Source organism: Neopelma chrysocephalum, unplaced genomic scaffold, assembly GCF_003984885.1.
Source record: "Neopelma chrysocephalum unplaced genomic scaffold, ASM398488v2 Primary Assembly neopelma1_24, whole genome shotgun sequence".
In the NCBI taxonomy this organism is placed as follows: domain Eukaryota; kingdom Metazoa; phylum Chordata; class Aves; order Passeriformes; family Pipridae; genus Neopelma; species Neopelma chrysocephalum.
In genome coordinates, this window is record NW_020897693.1 from 33232694 (window position 1) to 33253003 (window position 20310).

At 39.5% G+C, this 20310-nt stretch overlaps 1 protein-coding gene across 1 annotated transcript; it reads right to left on the minus strand.

Annotated features, from left to right (window-relative positions):
• FBXO33 (F-box protein 33) lies at window positions 1-20059 on the minus strand. Its single transcript, XM_027671293.1, has 4 exons — window positions 19542-20059; window positions 12980-13090; window positions 6371-7056; window positions 1-2399 (listed from the first exon to the last, which is right to left on the minus strand). Exons 1-4 carry the CDS (start codon window positions 20057-20059, stop codon window positions 2128-2130), a joined length of 1587 nt encoding a protein of 528 aa, XP_027527094.1. The 3' UTR covers window positions 1-2127.
• Window positions 20060-20310: the final 251 nt, after the last annotated feature.

Consider the following 20310-nt stretch of genomic DNA (forward strand, 5'->3'; position numbering starts at 1 on the left):
TTGCAGGTATTCATAATCTATTTAATAGTGGGACACCAAAGAAGTACTACACATTTTTCTTGAGCACATTAGGTTTTGATTTAAGCAATTGCAATGGATGCAGTAATTTCCCAAAAATAATCTTCTATATTCTACAATCCACAGTTTATTGTATCAGTCTAATAGGTCATATAATGATATACTGTTTGTGCTAACTGGTCTGATCTTTAGCAAAGCATCCTTCCCCTTCCTCCATCACCCCAAAAATTGTTGACAAAATTCAGCCAAATTTAAAAAAAAAAAATTACTGTATGACTTATTTTAGATTCTTCTGCTGACCTGAACACAACGGGAGCTACCAGTTACACACAGCTTATGAATGATGTTGCGTTTTAATTCTAAAAATCTTCATGCTGACAACAATAAAATATTTTATACAGCGATCAATTTTTAATGCTTTATTCATTGATTAAAAGAATATAACATTTAACATAAACCATACAACATCAGTCATCAATTCAAACATTCAGCTGGTTTCCTTACATTTTCTGTCAGGAGTTTTTTTTAATCTGATCACATTTGTAAGATAAAATCTCACCACATCTGGCATATACACACACTGTGCCAGTGGATTCACTCTACTGATGTACATATAAAATCCGCATGGTATGTGCTCACTGGAGACAAAACAGCGCACACCTGTCAAAAGGTCATTTTAATATAAGATGGTAAAACCATTTGTAAAACACATATAAACTTTTTCCATAAATAGAATCATATCTGGACATCTGTTGCATAAATTGTGTTTTCCAAAGCTTACAATATAGCAGCCAGGTCTCAGCACTGCTGGGCACCCACGTTGGCCACTTACTTTATTATTGCAGACTGTCCTTTAAACATTAAATGCACAACATTCGTACCACTTAAAACTGGGGTCAGGTGGAAGTCTCACAGAGACCACGTCTGTACCGCGGTTGCCCTGAAACAGTTAAATCGGCTTCTAAAGCCTCTCAGATATAACAAGATTTTAAAACATACTTCATGGAATGTTCTTCATGCATCATAGCAGCTCATACCTGTGATAGAACAAGCTTTGTATTTATTTCCTTTCCTTCCTTTACATTCACTATTCACAGTGAAACAGGTGCATGTTTGTTAAGAGTTCTGAGGTTGCTGACTGAGCCACAGCACAGCTGTGTACCACAGGTCGAAATTCGACCTTATATATTACAATCTAGCAGTATCTGGCTGGCCAAAAGTTGGCCTGCCCCTGCCAGCATGTGGGCACTTCTTCGTTTTTATTCTATTCTTTGGCAGCTGACACAGGCGCTGACAGAGAAAATCCAGTGACTTGGTTGTTAGGGATTTCACGACTAATGTTTGTTTGCGGGTGTAGACCTTTGTATTGAAGTCTTCACTGTTATGTGTTTACCTCATCGGAGTGCACATTCTTGCTTTTTCCTTTTAAACTTTGGCCCAAAGCTAACTTTTAAGGAAGATGACAGAACATGAGAAGAAATAAGGAGGAGTTTGCAAAGAATCCAAAAGACTACAGCTTATGGAGTGAATCTGTAAGTGCAGGTACCTGAACACTAGTGTTTCACACCGCCGCTTAACAGCTAAGGAAAGCTGAGAATGGAGTTAAGTCATGCTTCAGAATCCGCACGTGAAATAAAGCAAGGTAAGAGTCTTAGAGTGAACAGCCCTGGAGAGACTTCTCGTCCTTTAAGCCTATTAAGCAGCATGCTACTGGATTAAGCACACAATGACAGCATAGAAATCCACTTGACTATGAATATGGGTATTAAAAACAGTTGGCTCCCAAGCACAGGACTCCAATAGCAAAATAATTCAAAATGCAGTTACTCAAGTAAAGTAAAGTTAGCCGGCAACCTCAGACAGCCTTTGGCTGTATCTCTTAAGGTTTGGTAGACAAGTCCATTAACCGTGAAAACCCTAAACACTGCCACTTTCAGCTTCTAAACCAATACCCGACTACGTTCTTTGATCAAGAAGTAGAATACACATATATAATTCTATATAGCTAATACTGATTAAACACAGCACAAAAGGGGTTAATTCACACTACCGAAAAAACATAATAGGACCCTACTTGCATATGTAACCACAGGAATTGTAAATAAGGAGCTAAATGCCTTCACTGAAGCTCTGCATCTCTCTGTAAAAGTGACGGGTTGGCTCAGTGAAGACACTGAGCAGCTCAATGTCCATGACAGCATGCCAAGGCCGACCCAATCCGAGAGATACTTGCTCAATGAAATTGTGTACTGGATCCACATCCTGATCAGCCAGTTCTCCTTGGTCGAAATCGATGCTTTCTTCTGTGACTTCCAGTACTTTCAGGTCAGAGCCACGAAGACGAGCAATTGCTATAAGATTATGAGCCCAAACAGTGTAACCTAGGGTGAAAGAAAAACAAAGTCACTCTGTCATTTTGCTACAAGGCGTTTTCTTACTGTAAAACTTAATATCTGACCATCTTAACATCCTTCCCAATCTATTTTGTCACCTTCCATCTGGCAGAATCTCCCTAGGGCACGGTGGGGGATTTTTTGATTGCAAGTGGTAAAGCCTCATTTTATACTCGGAATAAGAAAGTATAAAAATATTTCAGATACTTTGACCAAGCTTTTCTAGATCTATTTTTTTCTCCACTTGCAAAACAGTGGACTACTTCAAGTTATATATACTATTTCAAACCTTCTGTGATCTACTTTGTAGTATAAATAGAATGAAAAAAGGGAGTAATCAATTATTTTAAGTCAATGCATAAAAGGACTGCTTTAAAAAACTCTGTGTATGGTAGAAAAAAACCCTGAAGTTTGCTTTTGTTGCATTAGAGGTAGAGTTAAAAAAAAAATACCACCAAACAAACAAAAAACTAACACACACACAAACCAGAAGCCTCTCCAGGCCACAGCAGTATATATAATCTACATATATCTTGTTTTTCTGTCTGAGATTAAACATAATTACAAAGCTTCACTCTCTTCACCTTACATATTGGCATCCCTCTTTAAAAATTCCTACTCCCCAGTTACCTAATAGCTTTCTGTGCCCTGGCTAAGGCAAAAGCTGAGCTCCTCCTTATTCAGATGCAAACAACAGTCAGTCAGTCTAGGAACTTCCCTTTTGGGGAGCTCTGCCAAATCAGTCCTTCCACTGCAAAAGGAAAGGCTCATTTCTGCCTCTATCATCATTCTTGCAGGTGCTAAGCTTCTTGGTGAGATGCCCACTTAGATTCCAAGTAAAGCTGCAGTCTGCACAATATTTGAACTGGGAAAACTAAGCTGCTGAGAAGTAAAAGCTAACTGTGGGTTGGTCTTCCAACAATGCAGCTAACATGCTCTACATCAAAATGTATCAAAATGAGACATAGTTACAGAGACACAATAGAGAAAAGTAAAAGAAACCAGAATGAAAATTTCTCTTTATTATTTCATCAGTTTTCTTCATTCTTTAACTATGTCACTTAGGGTAGGTTTTCAACAAAGAAGCCTGCACACATCTATATGCCTTATTCCTGGTATATTAACCATTAGGAATGCATGAATTCCCACGATTTTCATATGCTTGATACTTCACCTTCAACACAACTGTCCAGATGAAGTTGTCAACAAGCAGCTTAATTTAATGTCCCTTCCTTAATAGGGACATTAAACTCAATGGAAAACTCCCCCCTGTGTGATGACACTCTCCTATCAGGACATGAAGGCAATCACAACCTTCCAGTTACCTTGATCATAAAGGAACTTAGCAACAAAATTCTTGAAAAAAAGTGCAAGAATAAAGGGAAAAAAACCTTCAGACTAAGTCCCCTTTACCACGTGGTGGTCAGGTATATGGCTTTTGCTATAACCTTTCATGGTGAGATCCTCTATGCACCGAACAACTATCTTATTCTCAACTTAACTTTGTTTTAAATTAACTTTCAAAAGTTTTGCCTGAAATTTCCTAGTGACCTCCAGCTGCCAAAAAGTCTCTGTCCAGCTAAGTATTCAGAGGTAACAGGAAATGATCACTTCACTACTGGTATCACTGAACAACAAATTCACCATAAGCACACTATAATTTATTCTTCCTAGCAAAAATTTCAAATTCAGCATTGCTTATGGACAGAATAAAATTTAATTAGTATGTTTACAACACAAAGTCATAAAAGCCCACATGAAGTGTCCTTCCGTTGAGGAGGAAGACAAAAAAAGGCTTCTATTCCCACTGATGTACCAAGTTTCTTACACAGTGCCAGATCATATGAGTATCCCACTGTCCTTATCCCATCCCAAATGACCACAGACTCTTTACATCCTTTCTTCATTCTGCAAGAATGTATTTAAAATCCTTCAGTCTGCTTTCCTCTGCTTCTGAACATGCTACGTTGGTGGAAAGACAGTATGACTTCCCACAAAAGAAAATCTGGAGGCACTCAGGAAAAAAGTGTCCCTAAGCATATGTTTTCCCTTCCTCTTTTGGTCAGTGGCAGCCAAAACTAGATGTAAATCAAAGCTATTTCCAGAGCAAACTAATACCAAAAGAGGGAACACACGCATACACACAGAAAGTCTGAGAAGTTTGGAAACTGAAGAACAACCACTTCAGGAGACCAGAGAAGAAACCTGAGCACTTAAAAGTGAATTATGGCACCTTGGTCAAAACCATCATCTTTTCCTGAAGGAAGCTTGACAGTATAATATGACAAGCAGAGCCAGAAAACATTATATAGTAAACCCCAGAAAACCCAAGCATGAGGCTAAGATGCTGTACTGAGGCATCACAGCATGTCAGATATTTCTTCCTAGTAGTGTTCCTCCTACAGTTGCTACTCTCAAAGAAAGACGTTCATGCTCTAGTACTAGAGGAGTCATATTCACAGCTTAGAAAAGATCAGGGGGCATTTATAAGCAGCTTAGCTAGCTTCTGCTGCAAGGAGGGGGGAAAAAAAGGGTAAAGAATTTGGATCCAAACATAACAGCAAGGTGATATTTGGCCCTTCTCTCCCCCTGGCAGACACAGCATCTCTCCAAAGAAAGATGTAGCAACAACCATTTGCTAGACAGAACCATCAAAGATGTTTGCTTTCCCAATGCTCTGCACAGACTAATACCTTCTACTGAATAGACATATGCTGATATTAAATGGTATTTACACTAGCTTATGTTTACATGTTTTACAAGCTTTTAAAGTTAGATAATATATGAGAGGACATCCCCACAGCAGGAGGATAATTTAAGGTAGCAAATATTTTTTTAAAAAAAAAGGTCCCAAAGTAGTATACAAATGTTAAAAGAAACTACTGAAATCCACATACAGAGTGGTATGGTTGTGTACCAGTATCCAAAATCTGTCACTCCTGGAAACTATAAAGGAGAGAGAGCTGAACTGATCATCCTTCCCCACTCCCCACCACCCTGCAATGATTTTTCAGTAGAAGACCAAAAAAAAAAGAGCAAATACAGCAGGAACTTCTTCTGACTTCAAACAATGGAAATATGAATCTACATCTCCCTCTGCTGAAGGTCTCTCTTGTTTGTGCTGAATGACTGGAGATTAACTCCCCAAAGCAGTCTGAAGAAACACATTCATTCTCATGCAACACAGTAACAGTCATCACTTAACTCCTCCATGCATCAGCAAACTTTGTCTTGGTAAACTGATTCCAGCACAAACAAAAAGCATTATTCTGCATTATTTCAGTTTCAGGTGCCTTAAAATTTGCCAAACTGCTTGCAACTTCTAGCAAGTGTTGTATTGATGACAGAGCTAAATACAAGTGCACACTTTTTAAAATTTATTTGCAATTATATGGCAAATAAATAGGTGGGATAAACCTATCTCTGGTATTACTGGTGAAACCAGTGTAGTCAGTGAGGCAACCTCCTCCACATTACATTTTTTTAGCCTTCATCTGCTGGTAAAGTCTTACCAAACTGGTAAGAAACTTCTTCCCCTCAGCTTTGGGGCACTTAACCCATGTTATTTATCAACAAGAAGCAAAATCATCTAATCCTGCCAGTATAGGAGCTCATAGTAAAACAGCAAATGTTTTCAGTGTTTACATTCACATAACCAGTCACTTAGTGGAACTCGCACAGTGCAGACCACTTCTAGGATAAGCCTCCTGGAATGCTCAGATCTTCGTTATCCTCATTTCTGTGAGAACTCTAATAAAATTCTGTGTGACTTCTAAATACAAGTAGAAAGCTACATGTTTAAAACTCATAAAATAAAACACCTTCAACGACAGCATGTACAGTAACTCTGCAGCAGACTTTAGAATACCACTGCACTAAAATACACTATGATTAGAAAGGCTGAAGTGTTGTAAGCATTTAAAAAGTCACATACTATACCTGTGCAAGGCATTACCTACCATGAACAGCTAGGAGAGACAGTCTTGTGCACCTCCAGGCTAATAAGACAAGTGGATCTTCATTCCGGTTGTCACTAAGATCTGGGAAGGCAGACATATCTACCACATCATTCATTAGTATAAAATGAGTGAGGAACTTGTCATACTGCCTGGATATGAGGTCAACAACAGCCCCTGAAACACAAGTGACATAGCTGTCAAAGTGAATCCTCTCTAGGGGGATACTGGGCTTAAGAATCCTTAACATATCATCACTCTTGACATCAAAAGCCATTATATAGACCCGAAGATTAGTGCTGTTGCGAGTCAGCGCCTGCCAATTCTCATCTTTTGGCATATTGTCCAATGACTTGTGCATTATGGAAACACTGTGGACCAGGAGAGACAGTCGATGCAAAGGCACATGGTTGCTGTCAGCCAGGACTCTTGCCATTTCAGCTGTAAAATCACAGAAATCCAAAGCGAGCGAACGCAGGTTCACAAAGCGCTCCAATTCAACCGCAGTGATAAGAGTGGTATTACCAGGGATGTGGTTGTCCAATAAGCTCAGATGTTCCATGGTGTTGGCTATGGGGTTTGATAAGGAGGACAGTGATGTGGGAGTTACTATTTGCAGCATTAACCCACAAGACAGCCATTTCAATTGCCTGCTATTGCCTAATATCTCTTCAAACAGCTGTTGGATTCTGCAAGTAAACAAAACAGACAATGATCCTATTAAACATGGTTTAGTCTTACCAACTGCATATCATTCAATTTTTTTTTTATTCAAGTACTATTATTCTTTTATTTACAGCCTTATTCTGCAGAAAGGTCCTATTATTATTGTTCTTGTGAACTACAAATGTTATAACCTGACTGCAGACCTCCCACAGCAATTTAACCTTCACTGCACTTAAAAGGTTAAAATTGTTAACTATCTTGAGAGAAATTATGTACTTTGTCTTTCAAAAACAGTGGCACACCATGAACCTTCACTTCATGTATTTTGCAGCATGTATTTAGCACCCTCCCACATACATTTTAATGTTATGCAAATAAGAAAACCTGTAATGCTTTTAGAACACAGCTCTTGTTTTTAAAAACAGCTCTTTGTATTTGCTAACCTCTCCAGAATTGCAAATTCAATATGAAAAAAAAAAGTAATTTTCAATTAAAGGTGGCAGAAACTTGACTTTGAACATAAGTTAGAATGATCTGAAACTACTTGCTTGACCTTGCTCATTAAATGGTAAAGAAGAAACACATAAGAATATTCCTTAAATAATTCCAAATGTGCAGCTAACTGGATTTTCAAGTGGCAACAGGTTCAAGTTTTACCAAAACAATTTGGACCTAGCAGCATTTCAATCTCAAATTATCAGTGCCAACGATCATTATGCACTTACTCAGATGCACCCCACCTCTCCTAACTCCACTTTTCTTTTAGTGAAGAGATGTTCTTTATGGGGGATATTCATTCAAAAAGGCAACAGAATTATTTTAAACTTCTAATATTAAATGAAAACAGTACAGTCAAAATTCACAAACTTTCTTCATATAATTATTTTTCCAGTCTTCATCCCGCAGCTGCTAAGGCTCAAAAGAGTCCTCCTGCCCAAATGTGTTCTTTTAGCATATTAGGACATGTGTGCAGATGAACATTTGATCTCCAACCCTGGTCAGCCAGAAGGAAAGATCAGCATTAAAGGGAAGTGGCAGAGCCAGGCTATGACAGTCCCATGAAACATTAAGAAATAAGATACAAACACCTCCAGTACAAAATTACCAGAAATCTTTGCGCCTCAAATCAGATAATGTTTTTGCACAGAACACTTTTTCCTTTATTGCTATCAATATCTGTATACTTTATACATCTAAGCAAAACAACATCATAAAGTTGTTATTCTCATACGTGTAACTTTAATGAAGATAACGTCCAGACAAAATCAAAAGTTTAGCCCAGTATCCCAACTGACAGCAGAGAAACACTAACACCTTAAGGTGACAGAACAAGGAAAGCACACAGGGATATTTCTCAAATATCTCTCTAGTTTCCAAAACTTTGTAACTCAGATCTCTTGAGCCAGAGGCAGCTTTATATATTTTGCAACTCTCAGGGACTTCAGTTCTACAAATTTATCCAGGTTCCTCCCTTAGCTGAGTAAGCGTTTAGCAACTATAACATCCAATAATAAAGAACTTTGCAGTGTGATTCCCCTCTCTTCTTGCTTGCTCTGAATCCATCACCTACTACCTTTGATGCCCCATACTCCTTCTGTTGTAAGGAAGTCAAAGATTAGTCCTCATTCATCCTCTCCCTCTGCAGATCTTTATTCATAGAATCATAAAATCATAGAATCAGATGGGTTGGAAAGGACCTCTGAGATCATCAAGTCCAACCCTTGATCCACTACCACCGTGGTTACTAGACCATGGCACTAAGTCTCATCTGTTACTAGACCATGGCACATCCAGTCTCATCTTAAAAACTTCCAGGGATGGAGAATCCACCACCTCCCTGGGCAGCCCATTCTGATGCCTGATTACCTTCTCTGTAAAGAATTTCTTCCTAATATCCAACCTAAACCTCCCCTGGCAGAGCTTAAGATCATGCCCTCTTGTCTTACTGATAGCTGCCTGGGAGAAGAGACCAACCCCCACTTGGCTACAACCTCCTTTCAGGGAGTTGTAGAGAGTGATGAGGTCTCCTCTGAGTCTCCTCCAGGCTAAACAATCCCAGCTCCCTTGGTCTCTCCTCACAGGACTTGTGTTCAAGTCCCTTCACCAGCCTCGTTGCTCTTCTTTGGACCCTTTCATCCCCTCCCTTGCCTGCATGTGCTTTCTTCCTTCTCCTGTGAAGGTACTGAGTTTGTAAGGCCTGACTTCTCTTAAGCAGAAAAGTTTGTGTGGTTATTGTATTTATCTATTGAACATCTCAGTTCCAAAGGTTTTGCCTATATAGTCATCAGGTCAGAATACTTCGATTTTTCTAGATTTCTCCAAACATTTATTTCAAATTGAGGACTGGCAGCTGTGACACAAATTAAACACAGTTTTAAACAAAGGGTGAGACTCACATACAGTGTACTTTTTCTATTTTATTCCTAAATTCTTTTATGGTCCAGATGAGCCTTGTTTGATCCTGGTAATGTTTGTTTCATAACTGTTCTTGTCAATGCTTATATTGAAGGCAGATTTTCTCACAGTCCCCCAAAGAAAAAGATTCTACCACAGCAACCTCTCAAATTTCTTCCAAACACCCTTCCCTACTCCCTCACCATACATCTACAAAAGGTTCTGTAATGGCTGCAGCAGTGGTAGGATTCATTTTGTAATAGCCCAAGTAGTCAATCTTAATAGTGTGCTTGTAATATTTTACAGAATTATTACAGATAATTTTGAGTTGCTCAGTAGAATACTACCATCTATGTGTCTCGCTGCACTAAAAATCTGTTAAATTGTCTGTGGTTCTCATACAACTTCAAACATCTGAGCTTAGAAGAATACTGTTCTACCACTTGCACAATTTAATAAAAAGAAATATGATATAGAACTCTGCAGCTGTAGAGTGGGTTCTCTCCCCAGTGGGAATTGCATTAAACTTTTTAAAAGAGAGATACTGATTTAATGCGATCTACACATCAACTTTTTAATGCAAGCACAGAAGTATTTATACAAGTATTTAGATTTGTGCTGCTAGTCTAACAACCTGTAGGTCCTAAGAAAAATTAACTAAGAACTGGAGAAAGTTAATAAAAAGAGATCAAACATGTCAGTAGAGAGTATTTAACAGAAATAATTTCTGGATTGTTTTTAATATCTGCTTTATACAAGGCCAGACAGAAAGCGCTATAAATGGTCATTCATTTTAACGTATTTCAAATAAATTTTTTAAAGTCCTTAACAGGTTTTTTTTCCCTCCCCTGCAAATTCTTAAGTACATTCTATTTTTCATAAACAGATTGCATCTAACTGGAGTTTGCTGTAATAGTCTGAACCATGTTCTAGAAATTTAGACACATCACGTGAATTCTTGGCAATTAACACCTACCTTATTTTCGTACTAACTTGAACTGCCTAACATGTAGTACAACATTTATCCCAACTTACACACAATTATTTCAAAGCTCACTTATAAAAAGTTTGAGCATATAACAGAAAATACAAGCAGAACTCAGCATACACAAAAAAGCAATATAACCTATTGATGTCTCAACAAGCTTAATCAGTTCCCCTTTGCTCCCTGTAAGCAGCAATTGCGGTTTTTTACTATCGACCTGAAACCTACAAATTACTAAACTGAAGCAAACTCTTTTAAAAATAAAAAACTCAAAATATTTACTTTCACAATTAATGCCCCAAATAGCGCTTTCATCCAGAAGACAGACTAAAGCCTGACTAGATAGGCTGAGTTACTGTTAAAGCCCCAAAACCCGTCCTAACCAGTACTGAAGCACATCCATGGCCCTGGACAGGAAGCAAACAAACTAGCAAGGTCCATATGGAAGCCATCAGCATTCAAAACTTGGTTTTTTTTAACAGAGGCTAAACTGGTTCTTTTGGAAACCAAACTACCTGAACCATAGAGATCAATCATGAGAAGCAGATTTCAGAAAGCCAAAATTTTAAACAACTACCCTTTGTTCAACTCAAGACAAATTTAATGTTTACACTGAGTTTCCCAACACTAAGGAACAGAGTTATGAAGAGAATTTTAGGAAGTAACCAGGGGATACGCATGCTATACAGAAAAAGAACAAGCATTACAAACTCATACTGATCACCGCAAAAGTATTTTTGAAAACACAATCCAAAGCTTCCTCTGCCTCAGGACAACCCTTAGTCTTAACCTGGGGAAACATCCTACTGGTTCTGTGATAGCTGAGATTTCACCCACAGTCTGTTACACCCAGATCAATGCAAAAGATTTAAGGAAACATCACATTTTCTTCCCTTACTGCTTTAATTGCAGGGAGTTCCTGAAACAGCTAGTAAAGTTTATCACCATACAGGTTCCAAAAATCCTCAACTACCAATAGCACTGTCTTCAAAGGTTGCTCATATCTTTCACTGTTAGTTATCAGCATCCATGATTTGCAACTTAACTGGTGCAAACCCCAAGTGCAAAAGACAAGGCTAAGAAGCTATAAAGATTTACTTTCTGAAGTAAATCTGCTGCTAGTGCTGATAAACTTCAGACAACCAAATAAAACACTGCCATCTTTAATTTAGACAAGAACTAGCAGGTCCCAAGTATATTGTTTTATTTTAGCAAAAAGCCAAAAAAAAAAAAAACAAACAAAAAACCCCCACCAACCAAAAAACAAACACCAAAACAAACCAAACAAAAAACAGGTAGCATTTATTTGCTCTTTCCAAAATGTGCAAAGTTCAATATACTCACCTAAAAGACTAACATCAAGTTAAATAATGAGTTTGAAAGGTTTTATGGCTCCCAAAACGTGCAGACTAATTTGAAGAAACATTTAACCACGCACTCAGCTGAGTAAACATCTGCTTGGATGGCTCTCTTCAAGCCCCTTGGCAAAGATTTGGTTATATATTTACATTTTCACAAAGGATATGAAATAAAAGAGCTTTTACTGAATCAGCCTTTTACCTGCACACAGCACTACAGTACCTACATTAGACAGAACTGCAAATTGTTCTGAGTTCTGCATTCTAAACATAACAGATAACAAAGACACAGTATGTGACTCACAGCTGTATTTGCACTGGCTTGCAAATTTAGGTCAGGACCAAACACTTGACGGTTGTGTTCACATACATACACTGATCTGACAACATACCTATACTAGTTCTAAAAATCACTCAAAACAAAAATTAGTAAAGATCTAGACTGGCTGTACTTACTCCACTCTCAAGTTACTGAGAGAAAGATTTTTAAACTGACACAAACTAAAATTACAGTATTTAGTTTTTATTATATAGGAAGTTTTAGCAGAACTGCTAAAATAGTTAAGTTAGCATTACTCCCTTTGTGGTAATTTATTCCACAAATCAGTAGCTTTTTACACTGTATTTAACCTTTTCCAAAGAAAAACAAATAATTATTCTGATTATAAGCATTCAAGGACTGTACCATAATGTAATTACGGCAAGCTAAAATACACCTCTGAACTAAACAAGCACATTGTGAGCTGTGATCTTCCAGGAATTGTGCAAACACATAACCCAGTTTTGAGATACAACTAGAAATCAGTTTTAGCAAGTAAACCTGAAAGAGAACATAAATACAAACATATTTTTGACTCTTGTGCAATACAACAAATTACTTCCTTTTCTAATTTTTTTCCATGTACAGCAATAGTAGAGGTGCTTGTAACAACCCCTCCTCTCCCTTTGTGCCATTAACATAATATTATTTCTAGAACACAATGAAAAGAGGAAAGAAAAGATTCTCACCCTGCTGAGAAGGGAGAAAAAAACCCAGAACAGCCACAAAACCTGACTACTTCATGTAAATAGCAGAAATAAGAATTTAGACTCTCATCCTGTTAAAAAACTTAAAGCTTTCTCAGTCTTGTATTTCAGGAATGAAAATCTGTGTTCCATTACCTATTTTTATTATTTTACTGTGTTTGATAATTTACAAATATAACTTACTGCTTAATCTTCTTGCCATCTGGGTCAACCTTTCCAAGGTATGTATTTGATATGCTTCCATGTTGCTGCAGAATGCTTATATCCCCAAAAAGACTTAACTTCTGGAGGTTCCTACAAAACAACAAAATAAAAAGGAATCTGTATACAAAATTAAAACAACGTGAGAAATCATTCTGGATAAGACAAATACAGGCAATAAGAACCCATTATTATATGGAACACAGTCTGTACTAGGAAACTTCCTACTGTCCTAGAATACAGGCACGCATGGAAGTACAGTAAATGAGACTGAAGTGTAAAGGGGAAGAGGACTACATGAACTGCTGAACCAGCTGTAACAGCAAATGCCGGTTTTCAGTCACCACAATATTTTCAGCAGGTCAGCAGCACCACAAAGAAAACTTTTAGCAGTGGTTTCATGCAATTTTTAACCCTTGGAACATGTGTGTTGAGTGTCACAGATGAAAACATCAAATACTTATTTCTTTTAACATTTAACACCGCGTTGAATGCCCATGTAGAACACAACCACAAAGAACCCTTTCTGAGCACTTACATACTTACATACCACAGCTGATGTATATCAGCTGGTTTACAAATAGGAGCCCAAACCTGCCTCAACTGAGGCATTACAAACCTCAGGCAGGAATAGCAAAAGCTCCCCACACCGTAATCAGTATCTAATTTCTGTTATATCAAAGTAGGGGAAGCTGTTCTAATATTTCCTATCAGTGAGGGTTAGTGGTCCACCACGACATACAGCTTTAACTTTTAGAAGGGATACCTAAAAAGAGTGAAAGAAGAACCTCTATGTATATGCTGGACATCACACAGTACGCTAGACAGTCACTTCTCCTTTCCCTAGTACAGCTTATTTTTCGGACATGCACCTTTTCTATTCCTAAAACAGATCATGCAAGAGATATGAATATGACTGCAGTTTTAGAGCAGCTGTGTGACGTTTGCTTTTAAGATTATTATTTTTTTAGCTGACTAAGTTTTGGGTCAACATTTCTTTTATTTATATATAGTGTAAATTAATTTACTCCTAACGCGCAAGGACTAGTCTACAATTGATAATTAACATGGCAGAAACTCCAGTTTCATCACAAATGGATACATAAGTTAAATTAATCTTAAACAATGGATGCCAATTAACCTGTAGCTGACAATTAAGGGAGTTACCATACATTGTTATTTCTTCTGGCTTACAAATCATATGCTTATATTTCAGATCAGCTTTGAGAAAAATGCAATACAATTACAATGCTCAAAGTATAGGGAAGCTCTGGTACAGTTCACTTCATCCACAGCACAATTTCATATTCTACCAAAAGGAGCAGGGGAAAAAGTATTAGGTAGCCGAGTTTTACTTGAACTGCAGTCTGTAACTGGTATCTAGCATAAATCATAATTTACCTGTTTTGAAGTTTCTGTATTCAATAACAGTACACTGATTTCCTGAAATCTATCGACTATTGCACCTAGTACTCTTCTTCTATTAGTGAACAACAACTTAATAGCAAGATCCACAAACTTCATATAAAGTCTGACAAACAGTGGAGCAAAATACCTAGAATTTACAACTCTTTCTGAAATTATAACAATTTAATATTTATTATTTTAAATACAGGACTACTGTACTGATGATACACTAAAATAAACTGAGTCTTTACCACATGATCAATATTCTACAAGTCTGACTAAGACAATGCCTGATCACACTAAAGAGTAAGCTTGGCAGAGAAACCTAAAACACTGGCACCATCACACCACCACCAAGAGTATTTTGGACTCTTCTTTCCTCAAAAGCCGTAAGAGAGAGACTGGTGTGACAGGAAAAGTATCAGAAACCTCCACCTGGTCTGAAAAGCAGTGTTCACAGCCGTGCTATAATTAAGCCTTTATCTTCTGCTCTCAGTGACTTAATTCTGAGAGCTAAGAGGCAAAATGCAATCTTCAGAACAGTTCTGAACCACCTGCATATTCATATCACACACAGGTCTTGCTTAGTGCTACTCATACCCCCAGCAAACGCTACCATAGGCAGATATTAATTTGAGGACTACCAAACTACACGACACATGAAACACTAATTAATAGTATCCCACACATTTTTACTACATCTATTTGACTGCCATTTCATACACTACGGAGACGCACAGAAAAGTTCTCCACCTGAAAACTTAAACAGTGACAATATCCAATTATTTTTCCACTCACAGCACAGTTATTACCATCAAGAAGTCTAATCACAGTTCAACACAATGTTAGATTTTTGCTACTATTTGCAGTGTCATACAACCTCTATGGCATTCAGCTCACAACTCATCTTTGTTTCAGAGAGTCAGTAAAGTGATCGTCATTTAAATAAAATTATTTAGAAGTTAATTGTCATCTTTTGGTATCTTAATTCTGTGTAGTATTCATAAATACAGCTGGGGGAAAATGTGTTTTGGAGGGATTTCTAAACCATTTATTTTCTACTAGCTCAAAAAGCGCACTAGAAGTAATAAGCTTCTTACATCTTCAGTTTTGGTTGGTGTTTTTGAATAACCAATCAAAAAAAGAACAAAATGTACTTGCTTACATTTAAGATGAACAAAGCAGTAAGGCATATACTGTATTATTATACCAGTTTCTGCCAGTTCCAGCTACCTGGTCAGATCAATAGAAGAGAGTAGTTAGAAAACCTTAAATTCAGGTGCAGTCTACTGTTTTGAGCGATTCACCAATATTTGGCAACTCCAAGATAGATACCATACTTCATCAAGATACCACAGTTTTACAGTAATCTGCATTTATGTTTCCACAGCAAAGATCAAACAAGACACACAATTTAACATATTGCAGAGGAGATGGGGGGGGAGGTGTGTGTCACTATTTCCCTATCTACCTTTGTAAGCAAGGAAGGAGGAGTAGGAGAGACTATGCTTTGGGATTCAGAGTTACATAAAAGAACACAGGATTTTCCTACTGAATGATCACCAGTTGCTTATTAGCTGCTGTACGTACTCAAGTGACTCACACAAAGTTCGTCTCCCTCCCACCTGCCTTCCAGAACTTAGTTTTAAAAGATCAGTTTGAGAAGGTGCAGACCACGAGGATCTAAGAAACAACATCATCATGCCCACCCACAGCTTTTTTTTTTAATAATAAGTAGAACATCATCTGTTTAAACAGTAATACACTGTTATTTTCCTTCAATTACAGTCATAAACATAACTCATGGAAGAGTTATACAGATCACTATAAATGCTACTTTGGTACCTTTTAATTAAATAAATGACAGATTTTCAGAGCTCATCAAGGCCCCAATGCTATTAAAGCAATATTTTGGGAGTAATTTGCTGCCACACACAAAATAAAGTTTATGGCAACTTGAGTTCTGCCTCAAATATGAGACAGACCTAGAACATACCTTTCTGGATGGTAACACTGGCTGCCAGCAGGAATATTTGTTAGAAAATACTATCAGTCTTTTTCAAACCAAGTTGTGGACAAGTTATTTCCTTAATTCCCTCAGAATTAGCAAAGGTCAATCCAAAATATTTTTGTATTTTTTTGTACTTTATAAAAATATTTCTATTTTTCTATATTTTTCTTAACACACAGATTTGCTTAAAAATCAGCAATTTTGTGTTGTACAGAAAATGCTTTTAGTGGCAAACCCACACTCCTCTAGCCAAGAGAGCATTTAGAAACTGCATTACTTTTAGTCATTACTTTTCTTAGGTCCTGCAATATTGTAGATCCTCAAGGAATTCCAGAGCCATCTAAAGTACATGTTTTTTCTTGCAAGGAGGGTTGTTACTGTATTGCTTAATAATAAATTTAAAACTCCACAACAACGTTACACAGTTAAGAAACAGCATCATAAAAGTAGATTTTTCCCTCTCCAGTTCTGAAGTATAAGATGGAAACTCTTGTGAACTTCTCAAAAAGCTGTCAGGAGTAACGAGAGAACTGTCCTGTTCTAAACTTAATTACAAAAGGAATACATTTACAGTGATTCAGCCACTGGAGAAGTTAAAAGCCCTGCTGTTTCCATTGTTTTGGAAATTACAATAGCTATCCCATGTACAGTGACATATAGCAAAAACAAGAAGGAATTATTCATTATCCTTGAGTTACAGATAAATAAAGAGAAGCAGAGAAATTAAGTGAATGGACTGCAGTCCTTCCTTAGACAAAACAAAGCATAAGGCAGGTAACAATGCCTCCAGTTTAGACATTAGGTGGTCACAGTAAGAACCAAGCAGCAATTTGGCACGAGTTCATGCTCCTTCCCAACTCATTTCAATCTCAAAAATCTACTTAAAGAACTAAACCCCAGTGTTCTACATGCCAGCTAAATAGCTATTGGTAATTATTCTGCAAGAAAAAAAAACTAAACAATTCGAAGGGGGAAAAAAGTCTAATCTGAAACTAAATCTGAAAAAAAGGCCAAATGTTTAATGTAAATCCCACGCGCACACACACATTTTAAAAAGCTCATTTAAAAAAAGCCTAATGTTATAACCAGGTACCCTGTGTTCCCCAATCATGCATTATTCATTTCAAAACAAAAGAGCAGCATGTAAATGATTTGGAGACAGCAAGAAAGTACAGCAATGCAAAATTCTATCCAACTTGGTAACTTTTCACCTCTGGCTTACCACCAAAATTATACTAATCTACCAGGTACTGGAGAAACAACTACTTATGTGTGGTATTTTACTGCAGTCCTGAGTTACACTGTGCACACAGAATCTGTGAAATGAACTTCATAAAGCAAATGTCCTTGTACAGATTTCAGATAAGGCGATGGAGAATGAATCTTTTTTCAAAAGTGTACCAAAAGCCTTCTCACAATGCTTTTAATTTTGACAGCCTCTTACTTTAGTGAGGGAAAAAACCTATGTAGTTTTTCAACAACCCCCTCGAGGCAACATCTCCTGCGGATGCTATCTATTTTAAAATTCCAAGCCCGTGTAGTGGTATTTGTCTCAGATCGGATAATTGCCGCCATCATTTCAGTATTTTTTCCACTTATAATACTAGCAGTATTTCCTGAAGATTCAACAGTTAAGTGAAAGCTCCTGAAAGGCAAGAGAAGACCAATCAAGAGAGACCAATAGGATTCGCACACCAAAGATTCACAGGGCAAGAAATAAATTAAGATAAAGGTGAGCTGGGACTAACGAGGTGTTTTCAGAAGTAAGGTCTGTAACTCTCAACCACCGGGGCTGCACCACAGGAAGTACCTGCTGGGTGCAAGAGAGCAGAGGAACTGAAAGTGAGACTTCACACACCACATTTGCATTCATCTCAAACCAACGAGGAATTGCATTTAAAGTTCTCTTGCTACAATTCAAAATAAAGAAGCAAGGGAGGCCTCAAGCTACTCTCTAATCTCCCCAGAATTAAAGAGGGGCAGTGACAAGCCCATGACTCAGTTGCAGACAGTTTTCTGAAGGCCATCCACAAGGTTTAATTCATCCTAAGGATGTCCTGAAACACCTGCAGTTTCCCCCCCCCGTCACAGGTAAAGCAAATGCACACAGAGAAGAAATAATATCAACCATTTCCTATCCTAAAATCTGCATGGCTTTCCAAACTCATCATAGCCTAATTGTAATACCCTCGCTTTCCTGTCCTAGGTGCTGACTACAGGCCGTATATTAGGGTATCTGATTATTATCTTTAAAAGAGAGATTTATCTCGATCACACCCACACATGGTAAAGAGAATGCAAGTATTTTCATTTTAAAAGACCTCAAAGCTGAGGAAATTATCTAACCTGCCAAAGTAAATTGTGAAAAAGCAGGATCTACGCGCATCTTAAGTACAAACCACAGGAAGATATTTCTATCATTTAAATTCAACTTGGCCAAGAAAGTCCTACGTGTGAAGCCTTCTTTTAATAAACAAACAAACATAAAAACCTCCTCCCAGTTAAAACCGAGTCAAACCTCAGTTTAGCAGGTAACGCGAGCGCTGGAATGAAAGCTTAGCTTTTCTACGGCAAAAAATCTCACAGCTAGAAAGGTGAAAGCATTTTATTGGGGCAGTAACTCAGTATACCAGTGATGTGATTTTAACATCCCCCCCTTACTAATTTCTCGTGACAATTTTTTTCAAGCACGCATAAGACCTAAACCCTGTCTGTAGCTCTATTTTAAGTGAGAAAGGTGCCTTTGTTAGGCACCGGAATCAAACTCCCGGCTCTCACTCGCTCCGCTGGAGCCGCATTCCCCCCTTTCCATCCAAAGGACGAAGAACTTTTTATTACTGTAGCTATGTCAGTTCTGCGTACTGACCACCTGATCGCCAGCTGGACGTCTGAGCGTTTATATGTTTATATTCCCCACCAAACTACACTATATGATGAAAATTTGTTATTTCCGAGCGGCGCGGCCCCGTTCCTGCCCAACACCGCAGAGCACGGCTCCGGCCGCAGCCCCGGCACGAACCGGCCGCCGCCGGCTCGGGCGCTGTTTCCGACCGCAGAACCCGGCGGAACCGGCCCTGCGCGGCCCGGGGGGCTCCGCCTGCCCCCCGCCCCGCTGCGCGGAGGTACCTGTTGTTTCGGACGCTGCTCAGGACGCACAGCACCAGCTCCAGATAAGTCCTCAGCAGGTCGAGCCAGCGCGGGCTCAGCGGCGGCGGCGGCGCCTCCCCGTCCCCCGCCACCGCGGCGCCCTCGCCCGCCGCCGCCCCCCCTCCGCCGCCGCCCGTGGGGTAGTTGTCGGCGGCGAACTGTACGCGGAGCTCACGGACGAACCAGCCGCACTTGCGCATGAGGAACTCGAGGCGCGGGCGCTCGGCGGGCGAGACGCGGAGACTGAGGCGGAGGCGCGGCCAGAGCGCCGGGTAGAAGAGGCACTCCCGCCAGTGCGAGCAGGCGGCCGAGGCCCGCAGCCGGTCGGGGGCCGTCAGGAAGGAGAATATGTGGACCACCAGCTCGCTGGGCAGGGAGCCGGCGCCCACCGCCTCCCCGCACACCGACATGCCTGGCGCCGGCCCCAGCCCCGCGGCGGCGGCCCCGGGCGGCGGCCCCGGCCTGGCCTGCGGCTCCTGCGACACAAACAACAACATCAATGACACGGCGCGGGGGGGGCGGGCGCCAGCCGGGACGCGCCTGCTACCGGGATGCACCACCCGCGCCGCCGCCGGGGGGGGGACGGGGGAGCAGACCGGGAGCTACCACCGCGCGGCGCGGCGGGGAGAGGTGGCCCGGTCCAGCCACCCCAGAGCAAGATTTTGAGGGAAGACATCGGCGTCACGGCGCTCTGTTCTTGCGGGGCGGCGGGAGCCGCTGCAGCGGACGGAGGAAGGCTCCCCCCGCG

Bases quoted from the DNA above. Each gene is read 5' to 3' on its own strand.
- FBXO33 (XM_027671293.1), bottom strand. From the start codon at position 20,059: ATGTTGTTGTTTGTGTCGCAGGAGCCGCAGGCCAGGCCGGGGCCGCCG. The intron at 13,091-19,541 runs GTACCTCCGCGC...GTTGTTTTGTAG, and splicing joins AGCAGCGTCCGAAACAACAG to GAACCTCCAGAAGTTAAGTC. The intron at 7,057-12,979 runs GTAAGTTATATT...GTTTACTTGCAG, and splicing joins GATGGCAAGAAGATTAAGCA to AATCCAACAGCTGTTTGAAG.